The following is a 27013-nucleotide window of genomic DNA, read 5'->3' on the forward strand; positions in this document are numbered from 1 at the left end:
ACCTATGCTGGCTCTCTCAATATTCACTGAACTTCAGGATTCTATCTTGGACACTGTTGTAGGAAGTCAGGGACCCCGGATGGAGTGACTGGCTGAAGCCATGGCAGAAGAACATAAATTGTGAAGATTTCATGGGCATTTATTAGTTTCCCAAACTAATACTTTTATAATTTCTTATGCCTGTCTTTACTGCAATCTCTGACAAATTGTGTAGATTTCATGGACACTTACCACTTCCCCAATCAATACCCTTGTGATTTCCTATGCCTGTCTACTTTAATCTCTTAATCCCATCATCTTTGTAAGCTGAGGAGGATGTATGTCTCCTCGGGACCCTGTGATCATTGCATTAACTGCACAAATTGTTTATAGAGTGTGTGTGTTTGAACAATATGAAATCTGGGCACCTTGAAAAAAGAACAGGATAACAGCAGTGTTTGGGGAACATGAGAGATAACCTTAAATTCTGACTGCCAGTAAGCCAGGCAGAACAGAGCCATATTTCTCTTCTTTCAAAAGCAAATAGGAGAAATATCAGTGAATTCTTTTTCTCATCAAGGAGCATCCCTGAGAAAGAGAATGTGCCTCTGAGGGTAGGCTTCTAAAATGGCCGCTTTGGGGGTGGCTGTCTTTTACTGTCGTAGACAAAGGGATGAAATAAGTCCCAGTCTCCCTTAGGGTTCCCAGGCTTATTAGGAAGAGGAAATTCCCACCTAATACATTTTGATCAGACGGGTTGTCTGCTCTCAAACCCTGTCTCCTGATAAGATGTTATCGATGACAATGCGTGCCCGAAACTTCATTAGCAATTTTAATTTTGCCCCTTCGTGTGGTCCTGTGATCTTGTCCTGCCTCCATTTGCTTTGTGATATTTTATCACCTTGTGAAGCATGGGATCTCTGTGACCCACACCCTATTCGTACACTCCTTCTCCTTTTGAAAATCGCTAAAAAAAACTTGCTAGTTTTACGGCTCAGGGGGGCATCACGGAACCTGCCGACATATGATGTCTCCCCCGGACACCCAGCTTTAAAATTTCTCTCTCGTACCCTTTCCCTTTATTTCTCAGACCAGCCGGCACTTAGGGAATTAGAAAAGAACCCACGTTGAATATCAGGGTTGGGGTTCACCCGATAGGACTCTTCTCTTTTACATAGTTTGGTGATCTCCTTCACCTCCGTAGCTGTAAAATGTATCTGTATGCTGATCTATAGCATCAACCCACATGTATAGCATGAGCTACGAACCTCTATGTTCAAATGCTATTAAACGTTTTCACATGGAATCTCAAGCAAATTCCAATTCACCTCTCACTACTCATTGTTTATTATTTCTTACGTTCAGTGAAACTGCAACTCACTAGCATGTTAAACTATCAGTCGAGATATTTTCCGTATTACTCTTTCTCCTTTATTTTCACTTGCAAGGATTTACAAACTCTTGGTGATTCTTAGGTGTTTCATAGGTCCTTTTCCCCCATCCTTTCTTTTGGGGTACAATTCTTCTTATGTAGGACATCATCTCTGTCTGCTTTGCTTTGGTTTTAGTCTCCTGATTTTCCTGCCCCCATCTTTGCTCTCTAATAATCCATTTTCCATTTCCTGAAAGGTTGATCTAAAATTTAAATGTTTCTTCATTAAGCCTCCCGTTAAAGACATCCCTGTAATGGATATCTAAAGCCTGTAAGATAAATCCCAGCTTCTTATTCCTCTGGGACCAAGCTAGCTATATGCAATCCTGTAGGTCGTAGCTTAAATACATCCAAGAAACCCTCTGTATCAACTCCTCTACCAGCCAACCACCAACCCTGGAAATATAAATAAGATGATCCTGTTATGTGCTCCTTTAGCACATTCTGTCTCACTTGTCATCACGCTGTATTGATTGTTTTTGTTCATATCTCACACTAAATTGAGCTCATTGAGGGCATGGAATTTTTATATGTTGGTCATATTATATCCCTAGCATGTAGCATCATATCTAGCACAAAATAGGTGCTCAATTAATCATCATTATCTAAATAAATGAATGCATTTGGGAAAAAATGTTTCAGAAGTTTTTCAAAAGTCTTTTGCAGGTATGAAATTAATCCTGATAGTGATCCTTTAGTCTGTTATGTTTCTGATTTAGCCTGGGTATTCAAAAAATAAATAACATAATTTTGACATATTTGGGCTTTGTAAACATGATATTAAGGGAGGGAATATAGTTTAATTAGGGTAAAAGCTACTGAAAATTGCCACTTGGTGAATGTTCTATCATAAGCTTGAGGTACATGTAAAAATATAATATATGTTTACATGAATATGAATGAAATTTGAAATTTTCTTAGAGATTTTTGTTTCTTCTTTGCAGGGCAAGGCTCAACACCTTCCCCCATTGGTAAGAATTAATATTTGCATTTTTACTAATTTTATATTCTTGTTGCAAAGCTTATATATTTAATAACAATTTTCTGTTATTATCACTGAAATTATTTTTAAGGATACATTTTATAATCATGAATGATTCTTGACATTCACTTGTTCTTAAACTTTCTGCTTATATGTTATAAAGTTTAATAACTACGTAAACATGCTATTAAATTTACATATATGTTTTGTGTATAAATAGTAACTTTCCCTAAACTTGACAATAAATCACACAACAGGTTTCTACTCTCTTTTAATATTTTAAGACTACAAATAAATGCATTTAAGTTAGATCACAAAATTGTATAGTCTGAAAGCAGGTTAAGAGTTGCAGATATGTAGATAATAGATTTGTATATGTCTATATTTCTTTAAGAGTATGGTACATTTTTCAGTGGTATACAAAACCTTTGAGACTATTAAGATATTTTTAAATAATAATTTTCAAATTCTACTGAACAATTCAATTAATAGTCCTAATAAATGTCTTGATCCTGAGATAAATTAAATTTAAAAAACGGAGATGCTGCAAATAAATTCATACATAGTACATGCAAAATAAGAGAGAAAATTAAATTGCAGATGGTTAAAAAATCACATCACTTAAATGATGTTACTGAAAATGTATTATTTATTTCCTGCATAATCATATGGTTGACAGTATGCATTAAGAAGGTAAGTAAATTTATGAAAGCAATTTTGATTTAATATAGTAATGCACAGTGCCAACTAACGTACATCCAACATATCATGAAATTGGGTTATTAAAATGATTATTTTTGTCATTAAATAAAAATTCAGTCCAAATGAAGAAAACAAATAACCATGAAAATACTAACAAAAACACTTCTGAATCTGCATAAGAACTATATTTCCTTATTTTTAAAAAAAGTCTAACATAATTTTACAGTTTTTTAGCATGACAGTGATGTTTTATAAATAAATAAAAGTCATTCCTGCATAGTAGATTGTGATTGGTTTATGCCACCTACTCAAATGCAACTTAGTATCTCCAACTTTTACAGAAGATTGATTCATCTCAACCATACCAGCTGGTTATTTTTGCAGAAAAGGGATGGGTATAAAGTAGAATGGGGAGTGATTCTTTAAAATGGCAGATGACTCATCACCTTATTGAGGGAGTTTCTGTTATCTCTGAATTGACTTATAACAAGCCTCCAAGTGATGAAACCCGGTAAGTTAAAACTGTTAACCAAAATGCAAAGGAAAGTGATCTCTCCCAAATATTGGCCACAACAATGTCATCAATGGAAACCAGGAGAATTTGCAAAGTGGAGGTTCAAGAACAATGTGGAATTGGCAATTGAGTCAGGTTTTCTAATTTTAAATTCTTATTTGTGAAAGGGAATGTGAATGGAACTTAAGATGTGTGCAAAGATATGAAGGAGAGTGGTTCTCTGAAAACCTTTCTTCCTACACCTGGGACTGAATTTGCTTGGCTAGAAGTATCTTCAGGAATACTACTCATCAAAATAGCATGGTACTATGTATTAGTCAGGATTCTCTAGAGGGACAGAACTAATAGGAGAGATGTGTATATGAGGGGTAGTTTATTAAGGAGTATTGACTCACAATCACAAGGTGAAGTCCCACAATAGGCTGTCTGCAAGCTGAGGAGCAAGGAAGCCAATTGGAGTCCCAAAACCTCAAAAGCAGGGAAGCTGACGGTGCAGCCTTCAGTCAGTGGCCAAAGGCCCGAGAATCCTGGCAAATCACTGAAGTAAGTCCAAGAGTACAAAAGCTGAAGAACTTGGAGTCTGATGTTCAAGAGCAGGAAGCAGACAGCAGGAGAAAAAGATGAAGACCAGAAGACTCAGCAAGCCCACTTCTCCTACCTTCTTGTGACTGCTTTTTCTAGCCTCGCTGGCAGTTGATTGGATGATGCCCACTCACATTGGGCAGAGGTTGGGGGGATGGTGGGAAGGATCTGCCTCCCCCAGTCCACTGACTCAAATGTTAATCTCCTTTGGCAATACTCTCACAGGCACACCCAGAAACAATACTTTGCATCCTTCAATCCAATCACGTTGACACTCAATATTAATCATCACATACTATTATAAGGAGAATGTTGCATGATTTTCTTTCTGGTCTGTTTGTAATTCACATCTAATAAAAGAATGATAGTGGACGATAAAGGGAACTTGTTGCAACATTTCTCTCAAAGCAAAAGGGATCATTGGAAGCCCGCAGACACCAGAATTGGTTTAACCTAAAAATAACAAATTAATAATTGTCAATCTTTTATAATGACAAAATTACAATTGTCATTATAAAAATCATCTATAATGATGACATTGACTTAATGTGAATAGAAAGAATTCTAAACTCTCTGCTTCCTTCCTCCCTCCCTTCTTTCCTACTTTCTTTCCACTACCTTACTCCCACTCACTTCTCTTTTCCTTTCTTTTCTCCCACCCTCTCTCCCTCCCTTTCTTTTTTTTTTTTTTTTTTTTTTTGAGACGGGGTCTCACTCTGTTGCCCAGGCTAGAGTGCAGTGGCGCGATCTGGGCTCACTGCAAGCTCCGCCTCCCGGGTTCACGCCATTCTCCCACCTCAGACTCCTGAGTAGCTGGGACTACAGGCATCCGCCACCATGCCCGGCTGATTTTTTGTATTTTTTTTAGTAGAGACAGGGTTTCACCGTGTTAGCCAGGATGGTCTGGATCTCCGAACCTCGTGATCCACCCGCCTCAGCCTCCCAAAGTGCTGGGATTACAGGCGTGAGCCACCGCGCCCGGCCTCCTCCCTTTCTTTTATTCAATGCAGAGAAGATGAAAAAATATTAAGTTAAACCTGATTTTACACTGAAGAGTAGAGGTAGTTACTATCCTATTACTGTACTTAGTTGGATATGCTGGCATGTAATTATGAGTAAAAGTTTGATGTATTTATTTGTGAGGTATTTGGTTATAAAAATCTAGAGACTAAAGTTGTTCATTGGAAAATAACACACATAACAAGTCTATGATCATTTTGCATTTCTGTAATCACAGAATAGTTCTGCAACATTTCATGTATATTGACATTGCTGAAGTACAATATAATTAAGATGAATTTTTTCTGTATTTAGTAAAAATTAACTTTAACTTTGATACTAATGAATAAAGCTGTTTTTAAATATTATTTCCATTTTCTTCTCTATTGAGTAATATTGCAATTTTCATTCTTAACTCTTTTCTGTCCTATCATCTCTAGTTCTTTTCTAGTTTCTCTCTCATTCTCTCCCTTTATCCATATTTATGCCATTGTCTTTTACCCAATCTTGTTGAACTGAATTAATTATTACTTGTTGTGTGATATAGCTCAGTTTTTGCCTAGTTAAATATTTTTAAATTTTTTTTTTGCTTTTCAAAAAGTAAATATACGTTAAGCAAAAAAAAAAAAAAAATATATATATATATATATATACATCTTTATAATCCCAGCATGCAGAGATCACATGAGTTTTTTCTTTTTTAACAAATTTGGTGTATTTTTCTTTTCTTTTATAAAGAAAACCACTTTTTTCAGCAAAAGAGCGTGAAAAAATTTTAAAGGACTTTAATCAATAGTGCTAATTTGCCCTGCAGAATTTTTTTTTTCCATTGTACACTCATGTCAACTGTGCATAAACTTATTCCACTACTACTTTGTGACATATTTTCCTCTTTTTAAAGAAACTTGAACTGTGGGAATTATTTCAGTATTTTAACTTGTATCTCTTTGTTATCATGAAGTCAAAGACATTTCTGTAGACTTTGGTTGTTCGTAAACCTAGTTGTGAGTTTCATTTTTCAGTCCTTTACACACATTTTCATTGCTTTGTTTGCATTTAATTTATTTTTTTAAGAATCCATGAATAGGCCGGGCGTGGTGGCTCACACCTGTAATCCCAGCACTTTGGGAGGTTGAGGCGGGTGGATCATGAGGTCAGGAGATAGAGACCATCCTGGTTAACATGGTGAAACCCCGTCTCTACTAAAAATACAAAAAATTATCTGGATATGGTGGTGTATGCCTGTAATCCCAGCTACTCGGGAGGCTGAGGCAGGAGAATCGCTTGAACCAGGGAGTCGGAGGTTGCCGTGAGCCATGATCACACCACCACACTCCAGCCTGGTGACAAAATGAGGCTCTGTCTCAAATATATATATGTATATATATCCATGAATAAATAGAAGTTTTGTCTTTCATTTTTTTCTCCTGAAACCCTAGCTCTCCTAAAAACCTTCTAACTTCGCCTTTCTTTATCCTTTTCTTTATCTACAACTTCTTAATTTTTTTAATCATCTTCACCCATTATGCTTCATCCTTCTGAACGCAATTGCTTTGGGTAGGTAAGAAGCTGCTTTCAATTTCATTTCCCCATTTTTATCTTTAGCCAATGTTCTGTAAATTGTTTTAGATCTGTGTCTATATATTATATGTATCTCTGTATGCATCAATATTTGTATATATGCATGTATATTTGTGTATATATATTTACGAATACATATACATACCATATACATATACTTATGTATGGTGTGTGTGTATGGATGTGTAGATATATGTACATACACACTATAATGGACTGGGGAGTTAGTATACTGGGATGAGCATACATTTGGGATATGACTCACATATTTATTTTGTCTTTCTTCCATTTTCCATTAATTTAACAGGACTGAGAACGACAAAGATGCCCAGTGTTCCACTTTCAAGTGACCCCTTACCTACTCACACCACTGCATTCTCACCCGCAAGCATCTCTGAAAGAGAAAATGACTTCTCAGAGACCACACCTCCTCTTAGTTCAGACAATACTTCAACCCAAGTATCCCCGGACTCTTTGGATAACGCTAGTGCTTTTAATATGACAGGTTGGCACACAAAAGTTGTTAACTTAAATATCAGGGCAATGTCATTTAAAAAATTCTAAAGTTATCAGTACAACTTGTCTTTAAATTATTTTCACAGTTTCTGAGGATGTGATTTTGTTAAAGTGCAGAAATTGCAGGAAATTAGTATCTGTGAAATATAGATCGACCAAAGTAATTAATGCATGTTGTTGGGGAGTGGAGAGAGAAAAGGAGGGAGGCAAGATCTCCAAGGACAATCAGGAGGGAAATTTGTTCTAGTATCCTCTGATCTATACACACTCTCCATGATTCTCCCGCTTGGCTTCCTGCCACCTGGACAGATGAGAATTTCCCAAGTTCAGAGATTATCAGTCCTGCTCTCCTTGGAAGTTGCCTTAAACGGGAATCTTCCAATTTCTTGGTTTCATTCCAGATTCTCTTCATCCGAAAATTGTTGAAGATAGAGAATGTTTTATTTTTAAATCCATTCTGAGAATTGACAACCCAATTTTGTTATTTGAGTTTCTTTTAAGAGGATTTGCATTATTGAAAACATTTTAAATTAAGGTTGTGAGTTCTACTGGTAAAATTAAAGGCGATGTAGCCATGTTCCCAGAAAAAATCAGATTGATGTGAGAGATATTTTTGCCAAGGAGGGACACTGATGCTCCTTACAATGCTGCTATAAGTATATGCTCATTTAATGTTTAGCAACAGGTCTGCCAGTGTATTCAGTACTCAAATTTACTGTCAGGAGAGTGTTCATGCCTTCCTGAAATAATGTGTTATGTTGATATTTTTTGGGGCAAACAGGTTTATAGACATACTTTGATAAAAGATACTAAGCTATTTGAACTGTTTAACAATGGCATTTATCTTCATTTGAAAAAACAAGCATATATAACACCATCACAGAAATTTTGTTTAGGGTACTTCAAAGTATTTTGAGTATCATACTGATGAAGTTTATTGGATATAGTAAGCAGTTAAATAAATGGTCAGTGCCTTCCTATAGCAAGTACAAGACTGTGCATTTAATGTTCCATTTGTTTCCCTATCACTATAGCAGAGTAGTGACTAGGACCTGTCTAAACACTGTAAAAATTTGAACACATTACCCAAAATTTTTACAAAAGGAAAGCAAGGATGAAGGTGCTGATGACTAGGTAGAACATCTCACGCTATTTTATTATTTTCTTTGTTGCCTGAGTAGTGTTACATAGAGTTTTCCTTTTGAAGGTTCTGTATTTCATGTCACATATACGAGCAAAGACATGCAACATTCCTAACTTTCATTTCCACATTTTAAAAATCTAAAACCACTTAAGCCATAAATTTACAGATAGAGCACAGTATGAGAAAGGCTTAAAGTAGAATAGATTGAAAATTAAGGATGAATAATTTTGAAATACTGATTTGCTCTAGCAAAATAATACTGATGGTGAAATTACCTAGAAAAGCTTATGCTTTCAAATAAAAACACACTTTCTTTTCTAGAAAATAATCTTTTCATCAGGTCATATTTCAATTATCTATTGGAATAAAGTCTATATGAGTTATTTAATTTATGATTATGATTGATTTATACTGCTGAATGCAATTTTTTCATTTATTGATATAATTGGGGACAAATCCTTTAGTCCATATTTCTAAGAATATTATATACACTATTCAAAATTGTTCATTTTTGAAAATGGTTACAATAACCATCCATGTGCATAACATTAAATTTAATTATGTAATTTTATTTTTATAAGAATAGTTTACGACTATTTCAAAACATTTTCAATATAGATGGGTATATATGTATGTATATTTGTATATACTGTTAAATATATATAAAATATATGTATGTATTGTGTGTATATACTTTAATCCTATATATACATACATATACGTATATACATATAGGAGTAAAGTATATAAAGTGTATACTTCATATGTACTTAAAAGACACACAATGAAAATACCATCCCCTTAAATTCTGTTCCTTAAAGATACCATTTTAACCATTGTTGTGTATCCTCCAGGCTCTCCACATGTGATTTTGTGAGTATGTGAGAGACTGTGTGTGTAAGCATGGACATGTGAGATTGTTTCCACATGTTTTCAAACACTAGATAGTATCAACCTTTTCAAACCCTGCCAGTATGCTAGAAATATTTCATGTTGATTTACATTTAAAAAATTGTTCGTAACACTGAACATTTTTTCATATACCTTTTGGCCCTTGTGTATATTAGGTAGATGTCTGTCACATCTCTTATACATTTTTAAATTTCTTCTTTTCTTTGTAATTTGTAAGAGATACTAGTATATTGGAATATTCCTTTCTTATTCTGCCTACAAAGAAATGTTGCATCTGTCAGTTTGTAGAGTTGATGGAGAATTCAGAAAGCTCATAGTGATTTGAAAGTCAGTAAAGCCACCTGGAAACACGAATTCTCTGTAGCTGCATCCAGCTCAGGAAACCTCCCAAGGATATGTAAATAGAGGACTCAGGTGCCTGTCACTTTCCAGTCAAGCAAATTTAAATACTGACAGACACATTTTAACAGATTCGGTCACTTCACAGTTTGGTAAACTATAATCGCAATTTGCTCCTTATAACCTCTTAATAAATTATTCATCTCCAGTGGGGGAAGATTGATGTAATGATCTCACTTTCCTACCTCAGGTGTTTCATCAGCACAGACGCCTCACCTTCCCACGCATGCAGACTCGCAGACGCCCTCTACTGGAACTGACACGCAGACACTCAGCGGCTCCGCCGCCAATACCACACTCAGCCCTACCCCAGGCAGCAATGATATCTCAGGTTTGCGGGTCCTTTAGACTTGTGCAAATATGAAGAGTGCAAGACGACTACCTGTATTTAAGAATGGTGTGAGGAAATCTAACCATTTATTTAACGTGCAGCTACTGTTAGTTGATGAATTTGGAATTTCAGTCACTCTTAGGAATATGAAACCATAGAACAAATGTCTTTTTAGTAGAGATGAAATAATAATGAGAATTGTGAGACTACAGCAAAAATCTTCTCAGGAGGAAAGAGTTATTCAGGGCAGTCTATTTTTTATATATTTTAGGCAATTATTCTACAAGGAAAGCTTTTTGTTAGAAGTAAGAAATAACATGCATAAATCTTTACTTAAAGACTTTGCACCAACAAAAAACAGGCTGAAGAGTGACTCCTATTATCAATGAAGGGCACTGAGAAATTGTAACCACAATGAAACTGTTATTTACAGAATGAGAAAAAAGAAAGGAATGGTTTTGTTTCCCATTCAAACATCAAGAATCTTTCAGGATGGCATCTCTGTGTTTATAACAACAGTACAAAATATTTCCTCCCTTTTCTTTTCAAAATTAACCTCCACATCACTTCGTGGTGCCCTTTTATATGCAAGAAAAACAAGTATGTTTTTTGTCAGATCACAAATCCACACAGTCGCATATGTAATTTCAGCGATCTGAGCGCTTAAAAGTTAAAGATATAAATGGTAGACCTATGTAGCTGGCAGGAACATGGTCTTGCTTTAGGTAGGAATCAAGCACATCATATAGAATAATTATTATTTTGCAGTATTAGAACTGCACCCTTGGCATAAAAATCATTCCAGACAATCCACCCTCTTTAAACAAGTGGGAGAAGAGCCGCCCTCACCTGCCTCACTCCACCTAGTCCGGCTGCCATGGGAACCACAATAAAAATATTTGGAGCTTTTAGCAAACCCACAGAACCCGAAATTGTGGAAGGGCAGAAACTAAAATAACAAAAAGGGACTGACCCCTGGGGGCTAGTTGTCACACAGACTAGTCTGCTCTGTCCTGGTCAAGGAATTCTTCCTCTCAAAGTGGCTAATTCCACTGATTAAAAATCTGTTAGGATTAATCAACCTAATTAAAATTGTAAATGCCACCCATAACCACCACTGAGAGTACCTGCATAACAAGAGAAAAGAAGTTTTCAAGTGAGGAGGAGGGAAGGTAGGGAGTTTGGGGAGGTTGATAGTGGAAGCCTCAAAACAGCTTGGGAGCAGGGTCTGCTGGAGTGGTGAGAACAGAACAAGTGAATGAGAGGAGTGTGGAAAAGAAGGTGGAAAAAGGCTGCTTTCAAAACTCTGCGGAGGGCCAGTTCTATGTCTGAATGAGTTTTTTAAAAGATGAATAAATGAGCTTTCCTCACTCTTCTACATGTTCTGCTGAAGCCCTCCTCTGGGGATCCAGAATGGAAAACCTCATGTTTATGTTGTTTATTCTGTTCTATGGTTTAGTTAAATTTTGTGGTTTAGCGGCTTTTGAAGACTGAGCTGAGAACCCATGCTCAATTATTTGGAAGATGCATTTTCAATTCTAATGGAATGTATGTGTGAAATTATAGACCGTACTGCATTTGTAACTGGTAGACACCTGCATGCTCAAATCAAAGCCATGTTCAGAACATGCATGCATGCATGTATCACTGCTGAAATACAGACTCTGCCTGCAAATGTGAGATTAATCTCACATCATTAAACTGATGACACCAGGGATCTTGACAGAAAATAACCCAACAAGCTCTTGAATAGAGGGTAGCTCATATTTATTTTGCTTTTTCCATGGCTAGTCATCTAGTAGGCACCAAATGAATATACATTGATTGCCTGTGCTGTAATTCTGGATGTGATGTTGGGCAATGATGTAAAATACCTTACACAATTTGAAGCCTGACAATGAAAAGTTCTAACCCAGTACAATGTGCAGTTTCTTTGGCTACAACATAAGATTCTATACCAATTAGCCCCTATGTGATTGGGAAATAAGAGAATGATGCCACTGTAATGTGGAGCTTGTTGAATTTCAAGCCAATTTGATTTTTCCTGGCTAGGGGAGCCTGAATTGTGAAAGTAGAATTGTAACCTTCAGCTGGAAAGGAAAAAAAAGAAAACCTTTGAGCTCATGCTGTGGCACAGGCAGGATCCCATTCAGCTCTATTTTAAGAAAATTAAAACTGAGCACCTACACCCAGGGATCCCTCCCCAGAGAGGTGTGTGCCTGCAAGGCTCTCAGCATGTATCAAGTTGCACTTCCTCCTGTGCCAGCCTTTCACACTCAGAGCTCTACCTCCATCTACGTGGTCTCAGCACCACTAAGACAGCACCTGTCTCTACCGCTTTGATGCATTTTTTATATTGCCTAAGGCAGCCTGCAGCCCAGCATTTTAGGCTTCTTGGGCTGTCCAAACTATATATATATATATATATATATATATTATATATATATATATATATATATATATATATATTTATTTTAAGTTGTGCTCTGATTATGAAGCCACATAGGTTTCCAGTTGTCTGTCCCTAAAGTCATCTTTCTCATAAGCCCTGGTGTTTTTGGTACGGTTCTGTAGAATATATGTGTCGTAGTATAGCAGAAGGGCTTGAAGGTTTGTTTCTTTGCCGTAACTTTAGTAATTGTGCTTATGTTGGCTATCTGACTATTGTCCTTGCATGACAGACACAACTGACAGTACTGATGGCCCTTCTGATTGCAGATGTCCCAGGAGAGAGGAGTACAGCCAGCACCTTTCCTACAGACCCAATTTCCCCATTAGCAACCACCCTCATCCCTGCACGCAACAGCTCTGCTGCCTTACCTGCACGCACCTCCAACACCACCATCACAGCGAACACCTCAGGTCTGACTATGGTGCTCTAGGTGTCTTCAGTTATAGATAATGAAATGGAAACTCAAAATTTTAATGCAGCTCTTTTATTTTGTGCCAAATATTATTTGCAGGTTTCTCATTTTACAAATGTTCATGTATTAACACCAAATTACGCAAAAGAAACTTGCCAGTAAGTTTTTTCTGGGCATATTTTATTTTATTATTAACATGACAAAAGTCCATGGCAAAGAAGAATCAATAATAGGCCTTAATGTCATATATCTGGGATCAAATCCAGTTTCTTCAACTTCCTAGCTGATTATAGGGCAAATTACTAATACTTTCTGTATGTCAGATTTGCTTTGTGTAAAAATGGACATAACAAACACCCCTTTCAAAATAATAACGTGATGACTGAATATGTAAAATCTGGTATGTAATAAATATTTAAAAAGAGTAATTGTGGCCCTTATTAGAATCCAAATATGCAAAGCCACGAATGAAAGGGAAATGAATAGTTTGAGGAAGACTGCACATCAACTAAGAATTATATCAAGGAATGAATAGCTTTCCCTCAATTTATACAATGTTCAGTTTCAATGACTCGAAATAAATCTTTGATTCACTTTATTATTTTTAAAACAAGCAAACGTCAAATCAAACGAGGACTCATAGAGAAAAGATTCCATCAGGAAATTATCTTTGCTAAAGAGTTTTTCTTTCACCTTTTAATATAACAAACACATTAACTTTTATTCTCCTGTTCATTTTCTTGCAGATTCCTACCTTAATGCCTCTGAAACGACCACTCTGAGCCCTTCTGGAAGCACCGTCATTTCAACCCCAACAATAGGTGACGTTACCCTCAGTCATGCAGCCACACAATCCCCACGTGCCTGGTGATGTGCTCTCACAAGGGCCTCTACCCGCTCTACCTCAGGCTCCTTTCTTTAAGTTGCATTAAGCGTTTGAATCCTGAGGGTGATGAAAGAGCAGGAAGATATTTCTCTGCTTAGCAGTGCAACAGCTGATGAGATCAGGATATAATTGTTACTGTCATAATCCATCAGAAAACATGTGTGAGAAATAACCACATCTACTGGAACTTTTTCTCTCAGGGGTTTAGGTCTTAGTATGGGAAAGAACAGGCCCGTCAAAGGGGCTGTCCATTGCAAGCAGTGAGCAGCAGAGGGCTGATTGGGGAGTTCCAGTTAAGCAGTGAGAGGATGTGGAGACAAAGGAAAGAGACATTGACGGGTGGCTACAGCAATGCTGGTATCTGTGAATCAGCAAGTAAGCTGATCAGAGCTTGCAAGCCCACCATTCTCCCCAGATTCTTCCAACCCAGAATCGAGATGAGCAGAGATCTCTTAGCTTACACAAAGCACATGTTCTCCCAATTATTCACTGAAATGCGTACACCCACACAAGACACTACTCGATTTGTTGAGAGAGCAATTTGTTACCCTGGATCTAGTAGATGGGCAAAGAGCTTACAAAAGCTAATCTAGAGAATGAAGCAGTCCTTGCCTTTTCTCTGACTTTTTTTTTTTTTTTTTGTAAACAAAAAGTATGAACTTCGTACTATGGGAGTTATAATTATATAAATTGACATCGAGACTAATCAAACAAATGAAGACCTTTAAAATATTTTTGGCTATGTGAATCTTCAGCCATGTTGCCATACCGCAATTAGATGTGTACCTAAAAGTCTTAATATTGCTAATTGCATTTATTGGGTATATTCATGAAAAAGTTTATAGAATTAGCTCACTCCTTTATAATGCTTTAAGTTTTGAAATGAAAACCTGTACTAGGCAAATTCTTCATATTCTGTTAAATCTAACTAGATAGACTTTGTGAAGTAGAAGTACTGTAAATCAGCTTTCCCCAAAATGACATGGCAGATAGTCTAAAGCAAAATTTTAGTAATTTACATTCTTTTTTCCTCCGTTACAGCTACTACTCCACCTAAGCCAACATGTGGTAAGTTTATTTACTTAGAATCACCATACCTCACTTTGGGATAGCGCTTTAATTATATCTTTCTTTATTTCAAGCTTTCAGGACCCACTATCAAGCTGAACTCACTGGTTCTAATTTCTCACCAATGACTAGTCTCAAATTTTAAGAGCTAGTATCTCTTAGTAGTAAGATATTTTGATTTTATATTCAGACCTAGATTTGAGTACCGGGATGTGTACTCGCTACACATGGACATAGAGTTGGGAATGATAGACACTGGGAAATACAAGAGCGATGATGGAGGGAGGAAGGCAAGGGTTGGAAAACTACCTATATTGGGAACTATGCCTACTTCCTGGGTGTCAAATTCAATTTTACTGCAAACCCCAGCATCATGCAATATACCTTTGTAACAAACTTGCACATATAACCCTGGAATCCAAAATAAGAGTTGAAAACTAAATTTTCCAGTTAGACAACTTTGGTAAAGCCACTTAATTTTAGTTTAGGTATTTGAAAAAAAAAAAAAATGGAATGACAGCAAGTTTGTTGGTGCGGAGGGGGAGGACAAGGATTCAGTGTGATGATAAATATAAAATGTGGATAATACCTTCAAAGCTTATTAACAAGAAAAATCTCTCTCTCTCTCTCTCTTTGTGTCTTGCTTGTTAGGGGCTGGTTCAAAGCAGATACCTGAAAACTGTCTCTCTCTTTTTTTTTTTTTTCTCATTTTCTTCCTTGATTCTCAGTTGAAGCAAAGTGGTTCTTCATGGTCAGAGCTTATTCCTCCATTCATTTCTAAGTCTCACTACTGGAGTCACTGCCTTCAATAGCTTTCCATACATTTAGTGTAAAGAGTGGCCTTCATATGTCTGTTTAATTAATATTTTCTTTTATAATCATGTTGTTACTCACCTCTCCTCCTCTCTTGTTGCATCATTGCCTCCTTATGTTCTTCACTTAAGTAATATGGAACCACTTGCAGTTTTCTTTACTTCTTTCTTTCTTTCTTTCTTTCTTTCTTTCTTTCTTTCTTTCTTCTTTCTTTCTTTCTCCTTCCTTCCTTCCTTCCTTCCTTCCTTCCTTCCTTCTTTTTCTTTTCTTTTCTTTTCTTTTTTTTCTCACTCTATTGCCTGGGCTGGAATGCAGTGGTACAGTCTCAGTTCACTGCAACCTCTGCCTCCCGGGTTCAAGTGATTCTCCTGCCTCAGCCTCCCAAGTAGCTGGGACTACAGGCACATGCCACCAAGCCCAGCTGACTTTGGTATTTTTAGTAGAGATGGGGTTTCACCATGTTGCCCACGCTGGTCTTGAACTCCTGACCTCAGGTGATCAACCCGCCTCAGCCTTCCAAAGTGCTAGGATTACAGGCATGAGTCACCCACTTACAGTTTTCTAAACACATACTGTTCCTTCCTGCCTCTGTGGCCACTCCTGCTCTTCTTCTACAATTGGAATTGTGCTCCAACCTCATTCCCCAAACCCCATGTCTGTTTTTCTATTTCCTGTCCATATTTTAAAACACAAACTAAGTCACTTTCTCTGGAAATCCTGTCCCATACCTTCCAAATGGAACAGCTCTCTCTCTTTTTAGTGCCACATTATTTCTGGCATAATCTTATTTTAGAGGTTTGTATGTCTCCTGCAATTCATGCACATGTCTGCCTCCACATTGGAGGATACATTTCTAAAAGCTAATTATATCTAACTTGCCTTTGAATTCCTAGTGTTGGTGACCATGTCTTATGCATGACAAGGGCTTAATAATTTTTGGTGAATAACAATGAATTAATAAATTTATATTTGTTGTAAAGATATTTTTATCACTCAGCAGAAATTGTTGACACTAAAAAAAAAAAAAAGGTGCTTTGGAGGTATATTATCAATCATCATTTTATCCAAATTAAGGAATGAATGAGGGCTTCTGGCCTCTGAGTAATTAATGCTCCACATATATGAAGAAACAGATAGTTAATAACTACATTTTAGAAAACAAGAAAATTATAAAGCAAGAATAAATGTCTCAGATGCATCATTTATTTGTGCATCAAGTCAACAAGTAACTAGTGAGTTCCCATTAATGATAAATATTATGCATATTCCTGGATTTACAGTGATAATAAAAATAGACTAGACTTTGCTCTCATGGAAGTTCCAAGTCCAGCTAGGAAGACAGACACTCATCTGGTAATCATCCAAATATAAATTTACAAGCTGGGGTTGTTGATATGGCAGTAAAGCACAGAGAAAAATGATATGGAGGCATCTGATATGTTTCTTCCTTTTCACATTTTTGGGGATATTTGGTTAGTTGATTTGATATTTTGGCATTTGCATTAATGTGGTTTTGTTTATTCTGGAAAAATAAGGTAACACTCAATGTTCTATTTTCTTTTAGCTCAAAAATACGCAAACATCGCTGTGGATTACGTATATGACAAGAAGACTAAATTATTTACAGCGAAGCTAAATGTTAATGAGAGTGTGGAATGTACAAACAATAGTCACACACATATTTGCACAAACAATGAGGTGCTTAATCTTCCAGAATGTAAAGAAATGAATGTTTCCATATCTCATAATTCATGTACTACTGCTTCTCATAAAATATTAAATGTGCCACCAGGTAAATATCAATTTATTTCTTTTCATAAATTTATAAAATCAGTACACTTTCGCATGTGGTGTTCTCCAATGGTCACAGGAACTGGTCTGGTGAGAGAACAGGGCTGAGGGAAAGGAAGTCCCTTGGAAAAGAGTAGGTGAACTGTCTCCTTTCTTAACCAAGTAAAAATGATAGAGTCATGTAAGCCTTCTGTTTATAATCATAAATCACCACTTCTACTTCTTTAACAGGAAGATGTTCATGTGTACTAAATATAATTTATCCTGCTAAGTGATTGTCTACAAGCTTTCTTTATTCTCCTCTACTTAACTGAAGTCATTAATTATATATGTACATATATTTATTCTTCTTTAAGTACACATTTATTTTAATTGTATTAGGGAGAAACATAAAGGATTTGATGTGTATGGGAAGAACAAAATACATTCAAAAAAGGAAGGTTATGGTCACGTTAGAGAGATCAAGCTGGTTTTGTCAGCTAAGCTACTGCTGGGAAAGAGGAAGGGGTGACAGGCATTGGGCAGACTCCGGGGAAGCATCTCTTAGCCAAAAGCATTCTGGAAAAGGGATTCCAGAGCTGTGTAATTTAAAAAAAAAGTAATATCATTTAATAATTCGAGACTATTAACATATTTATTAACATTTAAATATGTTAAAATCCATTTAATTTATTCATCTTCCCTAAATATTACTGAGATAAATTACTAATTAAACACAGAAGATAACAATACTTAAAAATGCATTTCCCAAGAGGGAAACCCCCAATACTCTTTATAATAATCATTCAATTAAAAGTAAATAAAGAGTAAACAAAAAATTGAAGATATAAACAAAAATACAAAACGGAATGAGTGTTTGTTTTAAAATGTGCAAAAGCTACGATTTTATCAATGTTTGCTTGCATTTCATTTTTTAACGTAGTATAACTTATAAATGAAACACTACCAAAATATATGATGCTAAAAATAATAAAGTAAATAATAAAAAAAACCAAATCCCTAGAGTTATTAGACTTTTCCCATAGCAATCTCAATACTTACCAAATTCTATGTTATTAGCATAATTTCAGTGGCTTTAACTGAGAAGTTAGGAATGAGTGAAGGCTTGGGGCACACATTATGAAATACTAATCAAATTTATTTCTGTATCTTCTTGACAGAGGTTGAAAAGTTTCAGTTAGATGATTGTACACAGGATGTAGAAGCAAATACCACTATTTGTTTAAAATGGAAAATTATTGAAACCTTTGCTTGTGATAAAAATAAAATTATCTACAGATTTCAATGTGGTAAGAATATAACATTGACCAGAGATTTTTTTTTTTTTTTTGTGGTACAATGTTGCTCTAGATATTATTTAATTTTACTCTCTGTCCTTTCTCTCTTCTTCTCTGCCTCTCTTTTCTCCCTCTGTTTGTCTTTTTTCTTTCTTGTCTTTTTCTTGGTCTGTGGTATATTTAGAGTCAAATAATTAAATTATCTATACCATTCAAACAAATTCACAAAATGAATACCTCTCATGAAAAATAAATATCTAAAAATTAAAAGTCAATTAATTTACAATAATTTTCTTGGCAATTATTATACACAGGCATTTTTGAAGAGATCATGAGATAAGGGTGTTATAAGAAAATAATAATACACGAACTCTGTTACGAAGGAAAACAAATACAAGATTGTACGGTTCAAGAGTTTACTTTTTCCATTCTGCATCAACAAAATTGATACACAAGTTCAAGAACAATTAAATAACAAGAAAGCACAAAAAGAATAGCAAGTGCATCTAGGGATATGTTTGGGTTTGAATTGAGACAACTAATAATTGAGATAGTATTTTTAAAGTGTATTTGAATTTAATGTGATGAACTCTCCCACCCTTTGACATAAAGCCATCTGCCAGGCCATAGCTGGCATGACAGATAGATGTGCGCAGGTGTGCATGTGCATGCACGTACATCCACAGATATACACACAGAGGATGGAGCATTGCACTGGGTGTAATCATTACATAATCATCATAGTATAGATTCATGGTCATGAGGCAAGCGGACGAGGAAAGGAACAGCAAACGTAAGACAGACCAATGATAATAAAATGTTTTCTCTAGAGAATCTGTTAGACAAAGACTAGCTGAGGTGCAATCTCAACTTTAAGTTATATTTGCTATATACAGATTGAGCATCCCTAATCTGAAAACCCAGAATCCAAAATGTTCTCAGAATCCAGTACTTTTTGAGTGCCAACATGATGTGGCTCAAACAAGTGAAAAATTTTACATGTGACCTAAAGTGACTGGTCATAGTCAAAATGCAGAAACACAACACAGAATTTAGTCAGCATCCCCAGAGAAAAATAAATGACCTCAAGCTATTCATATATGAGGTATATATGAAACATAAATGAATTTTCAATTTGAACTTGTGTCCTATCCCCAAGATATCTTATCATCTATATGCAAATATTCCAAAATCTGGGAAAAAAAAAAAAAAAAAAAACTAAATCCAAAACACTTCTGGTGCCAGGAATTTTGAATAAGGGAAACTCAGCCTATATTTTCTTAAAAGTTGAATGTAGAAAAATTATTTTCAGGATCTTTTACTTTTATTATTTTGACAATCTCCACGGATGTTTCCATCTGATAAGTATTAAATAGAAAATTATAAATGTGAAATTAGAAAATAAATGTGTGTGTGGAATATTGCATCGATATACTCATTTGAAATATTTCTTTATTTCAGGTAATAAAACATCTGATAAGGAATCCATTTATTTAAAAAACCTTGAACCTGAATATGAGTATAAGTGTGACTCAGAAATACTCTATAGTGACCATAAGTATATTAACATTACCAAACTTATAAAAACAGATTTTGGGAGTGAGTATGTTACTTACATTTATATATAAAATTGCTTCCTTTTCATGTTCTTATAATTCCTTGAGAATCATAGGAAATCAGTTGTCTTTTTACTGTTTTTGATACTTTTTAAGCATATGCTTTTTATTTCAATGAAACTCAATTTATCTATTTTTACTTCTTTTGCTTATGCTTTTGGTGTCGTATGTAAAAGTCCATTGCCAAATCATGCAGATTTATCCATATGTTTTGTTCTAAAAACTTTATAGCATTAGCTCTTAAATTTAGCTCTGTTTCCTACTTTGAGTTAATATTTGTATATGGTGTGAGGTAAGAGTCTAATTTCATTTTGTTGCTTATGGCCATTTCATTTTTCTAGTGCCATTTGATGAAAACACTATTTATTCTCCCATTGAATAGTCTTGCCATTCATATCAAAAATTAGTTGACCATAATGATGGGTTTATTTCTGAACTTTCAGATTTATTTTATAGATTTATATGTCATGCTTACACTGTCAATTACTGCTGCTTTGTAGTAAACTTTGAAATTGGAAACTGTAAGTTCCCCCAAATTGTTACTTTTTCTCAAGATTGTTTAGAATATCTAAGAGAACTTGGAATTCTGTATGAACTTTAGGATCAACTTTTCAATTTTTATGAAGAAGCCATCTGGGATCCTTTCAGGGGTTGCATTGAATCTGTAGATCAATTTGGGAAATATTGCCGTCTTAACCATGTTAGTCTTCCAGTTCATGAACACAGGGTGTCTTCTTCTTTAATTTATTTTCAAAATGTTTTGTAGTTTTCAGTGCATTAGTCTTTTTTTTTTTTTTTTTTTTGAGACGGAGTCTCGCTCTGTCACCCAAGCTGGAGTGCACTGGCCAGATCTCAGCTCACTGCAAGCTCCGCCTCCTGGGTTCACACCATTCTCCTGCCTCAGCCTCCCGAGTAGCTGGGACTACAGGCACCCGCCACCTCGCCCGGCTAGTTTTTTGTATTTTTTAGTAGAGACGGGGTTTCACCGTGTTAGCCAGGATGGTCTCGATCTCCTGACCTTGTGATCCACCCGCCTCGGCCTCCCAAAGTGCTGGGATTACAGGCTTGAGCCACCGTGCCCGGCCCAGTGCATTAGTCTTATAATTCTTTTGTTAAATTTATTTCTAGTTTAAGTTTATACCTGGTTATAATGCTGTTGTTTTCTTAATCACATTTTCAGATTTGTTACTGATGTGCAAAAATACAATTGCTTTTTCTGTATTGATCTTGCAGTCTGTCACATTACTAAACTTGTTTATTAACGATAATATTGAGAAATTTTTGACACAACTTATTAATGTGATTCTAAGTTTTGTTTTGTTTTGTTTTGTTTTGATTTTGAGACGGAGTCTAGCTCTGTCACCCTGACTGGAGTGCAGTGGGCGATCTCGACTCACGGCAACCTTCGACTCCTGGGTTCAAGCAACTCTCTGCCTTGGCCTCCCAAGTAGCTAGGACTACAGGTGCCCGCCACCACACCCGGCTAATTTTCTGTATTTTTAGTAGAGACGAGGTTTCACCGTGTTAGCCAAGATGGTCTTGATCTCCTGACCTTGTGATCTGCCCACCTCGGCCTCCCAAAGTGCTGGAATTACAGGCATGAGCCACCATGCCTGGCCCGTGATTCTAAGTTTTATATAAAAAGGATAGTTGAAGGCTAAAGAGGCTGCCTAAATCCATGTCTCCTTATAATCCTCCAAAATAATATATAGCTACAAGAAGAGTAAATAAAACTATGTAAAAACTATATCCTCAGCATAACTAGAAAATTTTAATATATTTTTATAAGTACCACAATTATTACATTCTTTATAAATCAGTGTAACAAAATAGAAATCCCAGAAAACTATGTTTTATATTTGAAAAAAAGCACAAAATGTTTTCAGTGGGAGAAAAATAGTCTTTTCAACTAATGATACTGGTATCTCTGTAGAAAGAAAATGAACATCAGCTTTCACCTCTCAACAAACATAAAAATTAATTCATATTGAATTCCAGACCTAAATACTAAAGCTATAATTATAAAAATTCTAATCAAAAGACATAGGAGAAAATGTGTGCCTTCAGCAAAGATTTCTTAGGACACAAAAGCAAGAAACATAAAAATTTTTTGATGAATTGGAGTTCATCAAAATTTAACATTCCTGCTCTTTGGATGAAGCCATTAAGGAAATAAAAAAGTAATAAATCATTTGTAAAAATCAAAATTAAATTTTTCAACAACAGAAGTTTTTTCAGAACATATAGAGAGCTCTTTCAGCTGCAAAATAAGGAATAAAATAGCTCAATTGAAAATGGACAAACACTTTTAATATATACTTCACAAAAGAGGATATACAAGTGGTTAATAAACACATTAAATGATGCTCAACATCATTAGTTATCTGAGAAATGCAAATTAAAACAATACTGAGATGATAATACTATACATCCATTCAAATGGCTAAACTTAAAAAGACGGATACTACTATTGGTTAGGATGTGCAGCCACGACCCAGGAATTTCACTACAGGTATTTACCAAAGAGGAAACATGAGAAAGCAAATTCATTTATAGTAGCCAAAACCTGGAAACAGCCCCAATGTGTATTAACTGTTGAATCATAGGTAAAATGTGGTATATCTTTACAATAGCTACTGATAGATTTTTAAAAGGTAACTGTGACACATGCAACTAAGTGAATGAATCTTCAGAACATTACATTGAGTGCAATATGTTAGGTGTGAAAAGTACTTACTGTTTAATTTTATTTACATGCAATGGGTGAAAAGACAAATTTAATCTGTAGTAACAGAAGTTGATCAGACACTGTGTGAGTCTGGTCAAAGGAGCTCAGTTGACTGGGAAGTGCCACAGAAGGACATTTTGGGATCACAGAAATTTTCTTCATCTTGATTGTGGTGTTGGTTATGTGGATGTATACATTTGTTACAGCTCATTAAACTATATCTCAAATGGGTACATTTTAAGGTCAATTTTAGTTCATACACTTTATTTAAACATTTATCAGTTTTTCTCAGTTTCAAATGACTAGTTACTGAAAGCAGTGACAAGTGCTACTCAATGACTGCTACATTTATTAGTGCTGTGAATACCAGGTTTTCAGCACAGACAGCAAAACCTACAAATCTCAGGATTTGTAGGCAGTATCTGGGTAATAATATATATGAATAATGTGTATGAAAGGAAAAGGGAGTTCTCAGATATCTTCAAGTCAGTGGAATGCTTAGGTTTCACAATGCCAATCTGGTGTGACATTTACTTTGTTAAAGGAATTTACTCTAAAACAAATTAAATAAGCCCAGATGCATTTCTTTAAATTTTATTTTTAATTCATCATTTGTCAAAACATGGTTATCAATAATGCATGCTTATGATATGAAGAATGCTTTATCCATGTCTTATTTTTCATATTACTTAACATTCTTATTCTTTTAACAGTTCCAGGACAGCCTCAGAATGTTGTTTGTACAAGTGAAGCTGCACATCAAGGAGTAATTACCTGGAATCCCCCTCAAAGACTATTTCATAGTTTTACCCTCTGTTATGTAAACAAGACAGGTAAACTGTGTAGAATTTAATTTCATCAGAAAAGAGAAATCAAGAATTTGAAAGTACTAGAAATTTTGATCAAGCCAGTGAGCCACGAAGCTCTCTGCTTAGAGACTGGATAGGCATAGTATACACCCAGATCTTAGAATTGCTTCCACTCATTCAAAGCTTTCCAGCCTCAGAAGTGACTAACATCCAGAACATTCTAAATATTTGCTTGTCTTTCTTGATCTTAGTTTAAATCTTTGTGCTGCCAAGCCTAGAGACAGAAAATCTCTGGATGACAATACTCATTTCTGTCTTGCAAGTATTTTGTAAGTGATTTTAACCACTTTGAACTCATCATTCAGACTTCTAAACAAACCAACAAACAAGCAAACCCCTTTTAAAACTTGTCTCAGCTGATAATACAGACAAAATGTTGGGTGAGTAAAAATGAACATGGGCCCATGTAACCACTGAGGCCAGTTTGGTATCATCTTGGGAGCATAGTTCTAAGTTTAGAATTAGACTTCTGCAGAAGTAATGCATTAAATAAATAAATACATACATACATAAATAAATACCAAGAAAGAAATGTGCTATGACTAGTTCACTCATGAAATGTTCAAATGGTATGCTATTTAAGAGAACAAATATCTTCTGGACAATTTAAAGGATCTAAAATGTTTGTAGAAAATAACATCAGTGGAGTATCTCAGAGCATCCTTAATGCCTGGGATAGACCTTTCTCTATTCTTTTATCCATAGGTTAAAATAGGAGTGAAGTGAACCTCTTACAGAATTCTGTCACTCTGTGCTGTGGGGAAGGAACCAGACATAAATTTCAAAACTTGAAAAGTGAAAGACTATTTTTCTTCATTATATTATTTTATATTTTAATGGCCTTTTTTTGCTAGTGTCTTTAGGTCTTAATAATCAGACTACTAAAGCAAAGTTAGATATGCATGTAGTTTTCAAATTAACATTCAAAGGCCAAGGAAAAGAAATATATATGATATATTTGAGGTTATGGTAAATTTAAAAGTTAAGTCTACGGGAAGAAAAGATGGAAATTCCAGGAAGAAAAAACAGCAGAGGTACTGTCTGCCTCATTGGACACCTCTTTTACAAACACTTTGTGTAGCTTCTATGAGAACACATTGTTCATTTTTTTTCTCTTCTCTGAATCTTCTATTCACTCTCCCTTGCTGCATTCTTCAACGTCTACACTCTCTCTACTAGAGAGTATTGTTGATGTCAGAGTATATGGTAGACATTTTATGCGTTTATGGCTCTTTTATGTTTTACACAGTTTTTTTTTTTTTAAACTGTATTTCCACTGTATTTGCATAATTAGGGTAAAAAGGATGTAATGAGTTAGTAGCAGTCTGTGAATTTTGCTTTGTTTGTTGGCAACTATCATGGATCCTTCTTATTGGGCAACTAAATAGTGTTACCCAAATTTAATAACTGTCCACATAGAACACTTAAACGGGATTGAATGGCTGAGAAGGGGAGGCTAGATGATACCAGGCTGTGTGTTTTCTTTTCTCCAAAGCCGCCGACTGGTGACTGAATGCAGCTTTGGACCATGCCCTAACACTGCACAAAGGGCTCCTTGGAGCCAGCTCTCCTCTAAACAGCCTGCTCTGCTTTTGTTTTCTTCTTCATCTCAAACATACACTTCTCTCCTCTCCCATGTTACCTAAGGCAAAGAGAGTTGATAGGATTATAGTATTGTTAAGGCAATTTAACTTTTCTCACCATTTTAAATAAAAGTACTATTAAAAATCCACAGGAAGAAAGTCTATGAAATTTGCAGTTTGTATTACTTTTTAATCAGATATTAAATTTCACTTCATTACTTCACAATTTAATTTTTTCAGTGTCTCTAAAAGAGAGGGATTAAAAGAGGAGAAAAAAATGCAATTGACATTTAGTTTTCTTCATTTAGCAGGTATTTTTTGTTACGTATTATTTAAAGATTTTATCAACTATTTTAATAACAGTGGAGATGTGCACACATATCTTCATAGTTCATATGATGAAACTGAGGTTAACAGAAAATGTGATAGATGTTCAAGTTTAGTAGCTTGATCTGTTTTCTTTCTGCTCCTGTGTTTGTTTGTTTGTTTGTTTGAGACGGAGTCTTGCTGTCGCCCAGGCTGGAGTACAGTGGCGCCTCTCGGCTCACTGCAAGCTCCGGCCTCCCGGGTTAACGCTATTCTCTTGCCTCAGCTTACGGAGTAGCTGGGACTACAGGCACCCGCCCCTATGCCCGGCTAATTTTTTTGTATTTTTAGTAGAGACGGGGTTTCACTGTGTTAGCCAGGATGGTCTTGATTTCCTAACCTCATGATCCGCCCGCCTCGGCCTCCCAAGTGTGTTTGTTTTTCCTCACATTTTTAGAATAAAATATTTTGGAGAACTGCAGTTTTATCTCATTAACTTAATGACGGTAAGTGACAGTGAAGCTTCTTAGTAATTGGAGAATTGGGGAAGAGACCTTTTGTGCTTTATTGGATTTAAAGGATTATTTTTCAAGTTATTGAAAGCAATAGGTACCTTTCAAGACCACTATGATGTTGCTGGAAATTATTTTGTGTAATGCCTTTTTTTTTTTTAAGAAAAAAACAGAACAAATTGCTTAATCTCTCTGTGGCTCAGTTTTGTCATCTGTAAAATCAAATGATACTGAGTACCAGTTAATAGTTGCAGTGATGGTTAAATTAATTATTTCATGTATACCCCTTGAAGCAGTGCTTGGCACATACAGTGAGTTATTGTTTTTTAAGATCATTATTGATACTATATTATTATCACTGTAACTGCTATCCAGAAACATGTTGCCACTCTAATCATCCTCTTTCCTGATGTCACTTGGCTACTCAAAAATAGCAGCAGCTGGTGATGTTTTTACTTAACAAGTGCTAAGTCTTCTGCCTGAGTGTGAAAACACACTTAGACACTGTCCTACTTCTCATATGCCTCCCCAGCCAGAGCTGTTGTCCTGATCAGGTTTGTCCCTAAACTCAGAAACATTCCTTCTTTCGTTTGTAAGGTTTTCTTTTCTCCCTTACATGTACTCAGT

At 35.6% G+C, this 27013-nt stretch overlaps 1 protein-coding gene across 6 annotated transcripts in view; it reads left to right on the forward strand.

Moving 5' to 3' along the window:
* The window catches only part of PTPRC (protein tyrosine phosphatase receptor type C), a 122689-nt gene that overhangs the window by 53245 nt on the left and 42431 nt on the right, over window positions 1-27013 (forward strand). For 2 of the 6 annotated variants that reach the window (XM_033200501.1, XM_033200496.1), the window contains exons 3-12: window positions 2356-2382; window positions 7079-7276; window positions 9933-10073; window positions 12792-12935; window positions 13684-13758; window positions 14865-14891; window positions 17269-17496; window positions 18656-18784; window positions 20234-20371; window positions 23830-23949. In XM_033200501.1, the coding sequence (XP_033056392.1) occupies window positions 2356-2382; window positions 7079-7276; window positions 9933-10073; window positions 12792-12935; window positions 13684-13758; window positions 14865-14891; window positions 17269-17496; window positions 18656-18784; window positions 20234-20371; window positions 23830-23949 (1227 nt within the window). The remainder of the gene's footprint in view (window positions 1-2355; window positions 2383-7078; window positions 7277-9932; window positions 10074-12791; window positions 12936-13683; window positions 13759-14864; window positions 14892-17268; window positions 17497-18655; window positions 18785-20233; window positions 20372-23829; window positions 23950-27013) is intronic. The other 4 variants (XM_033200497.1, XM_033200498.1, XM_033200499.1 and 1 more) reach the window with 4 other exon arrangements.

This window comes from Trachypithecus francoisi, unplaced genomic scaffold, assembly GCF_009764315.1.
Source record: "Trachypithecus francoisi isolate TF-2019V2 unplaced genomic scaffold, Tfra_2.0 Lachesis_group5, whole genome shotgun sequence".
Classification (NCBI taxonomy): Eukaryota; Metazoa; Chordata; class Mammalia; order Primates; family Cercopithecidae; genus Trachypithecus; species Trachypithecus francoisi.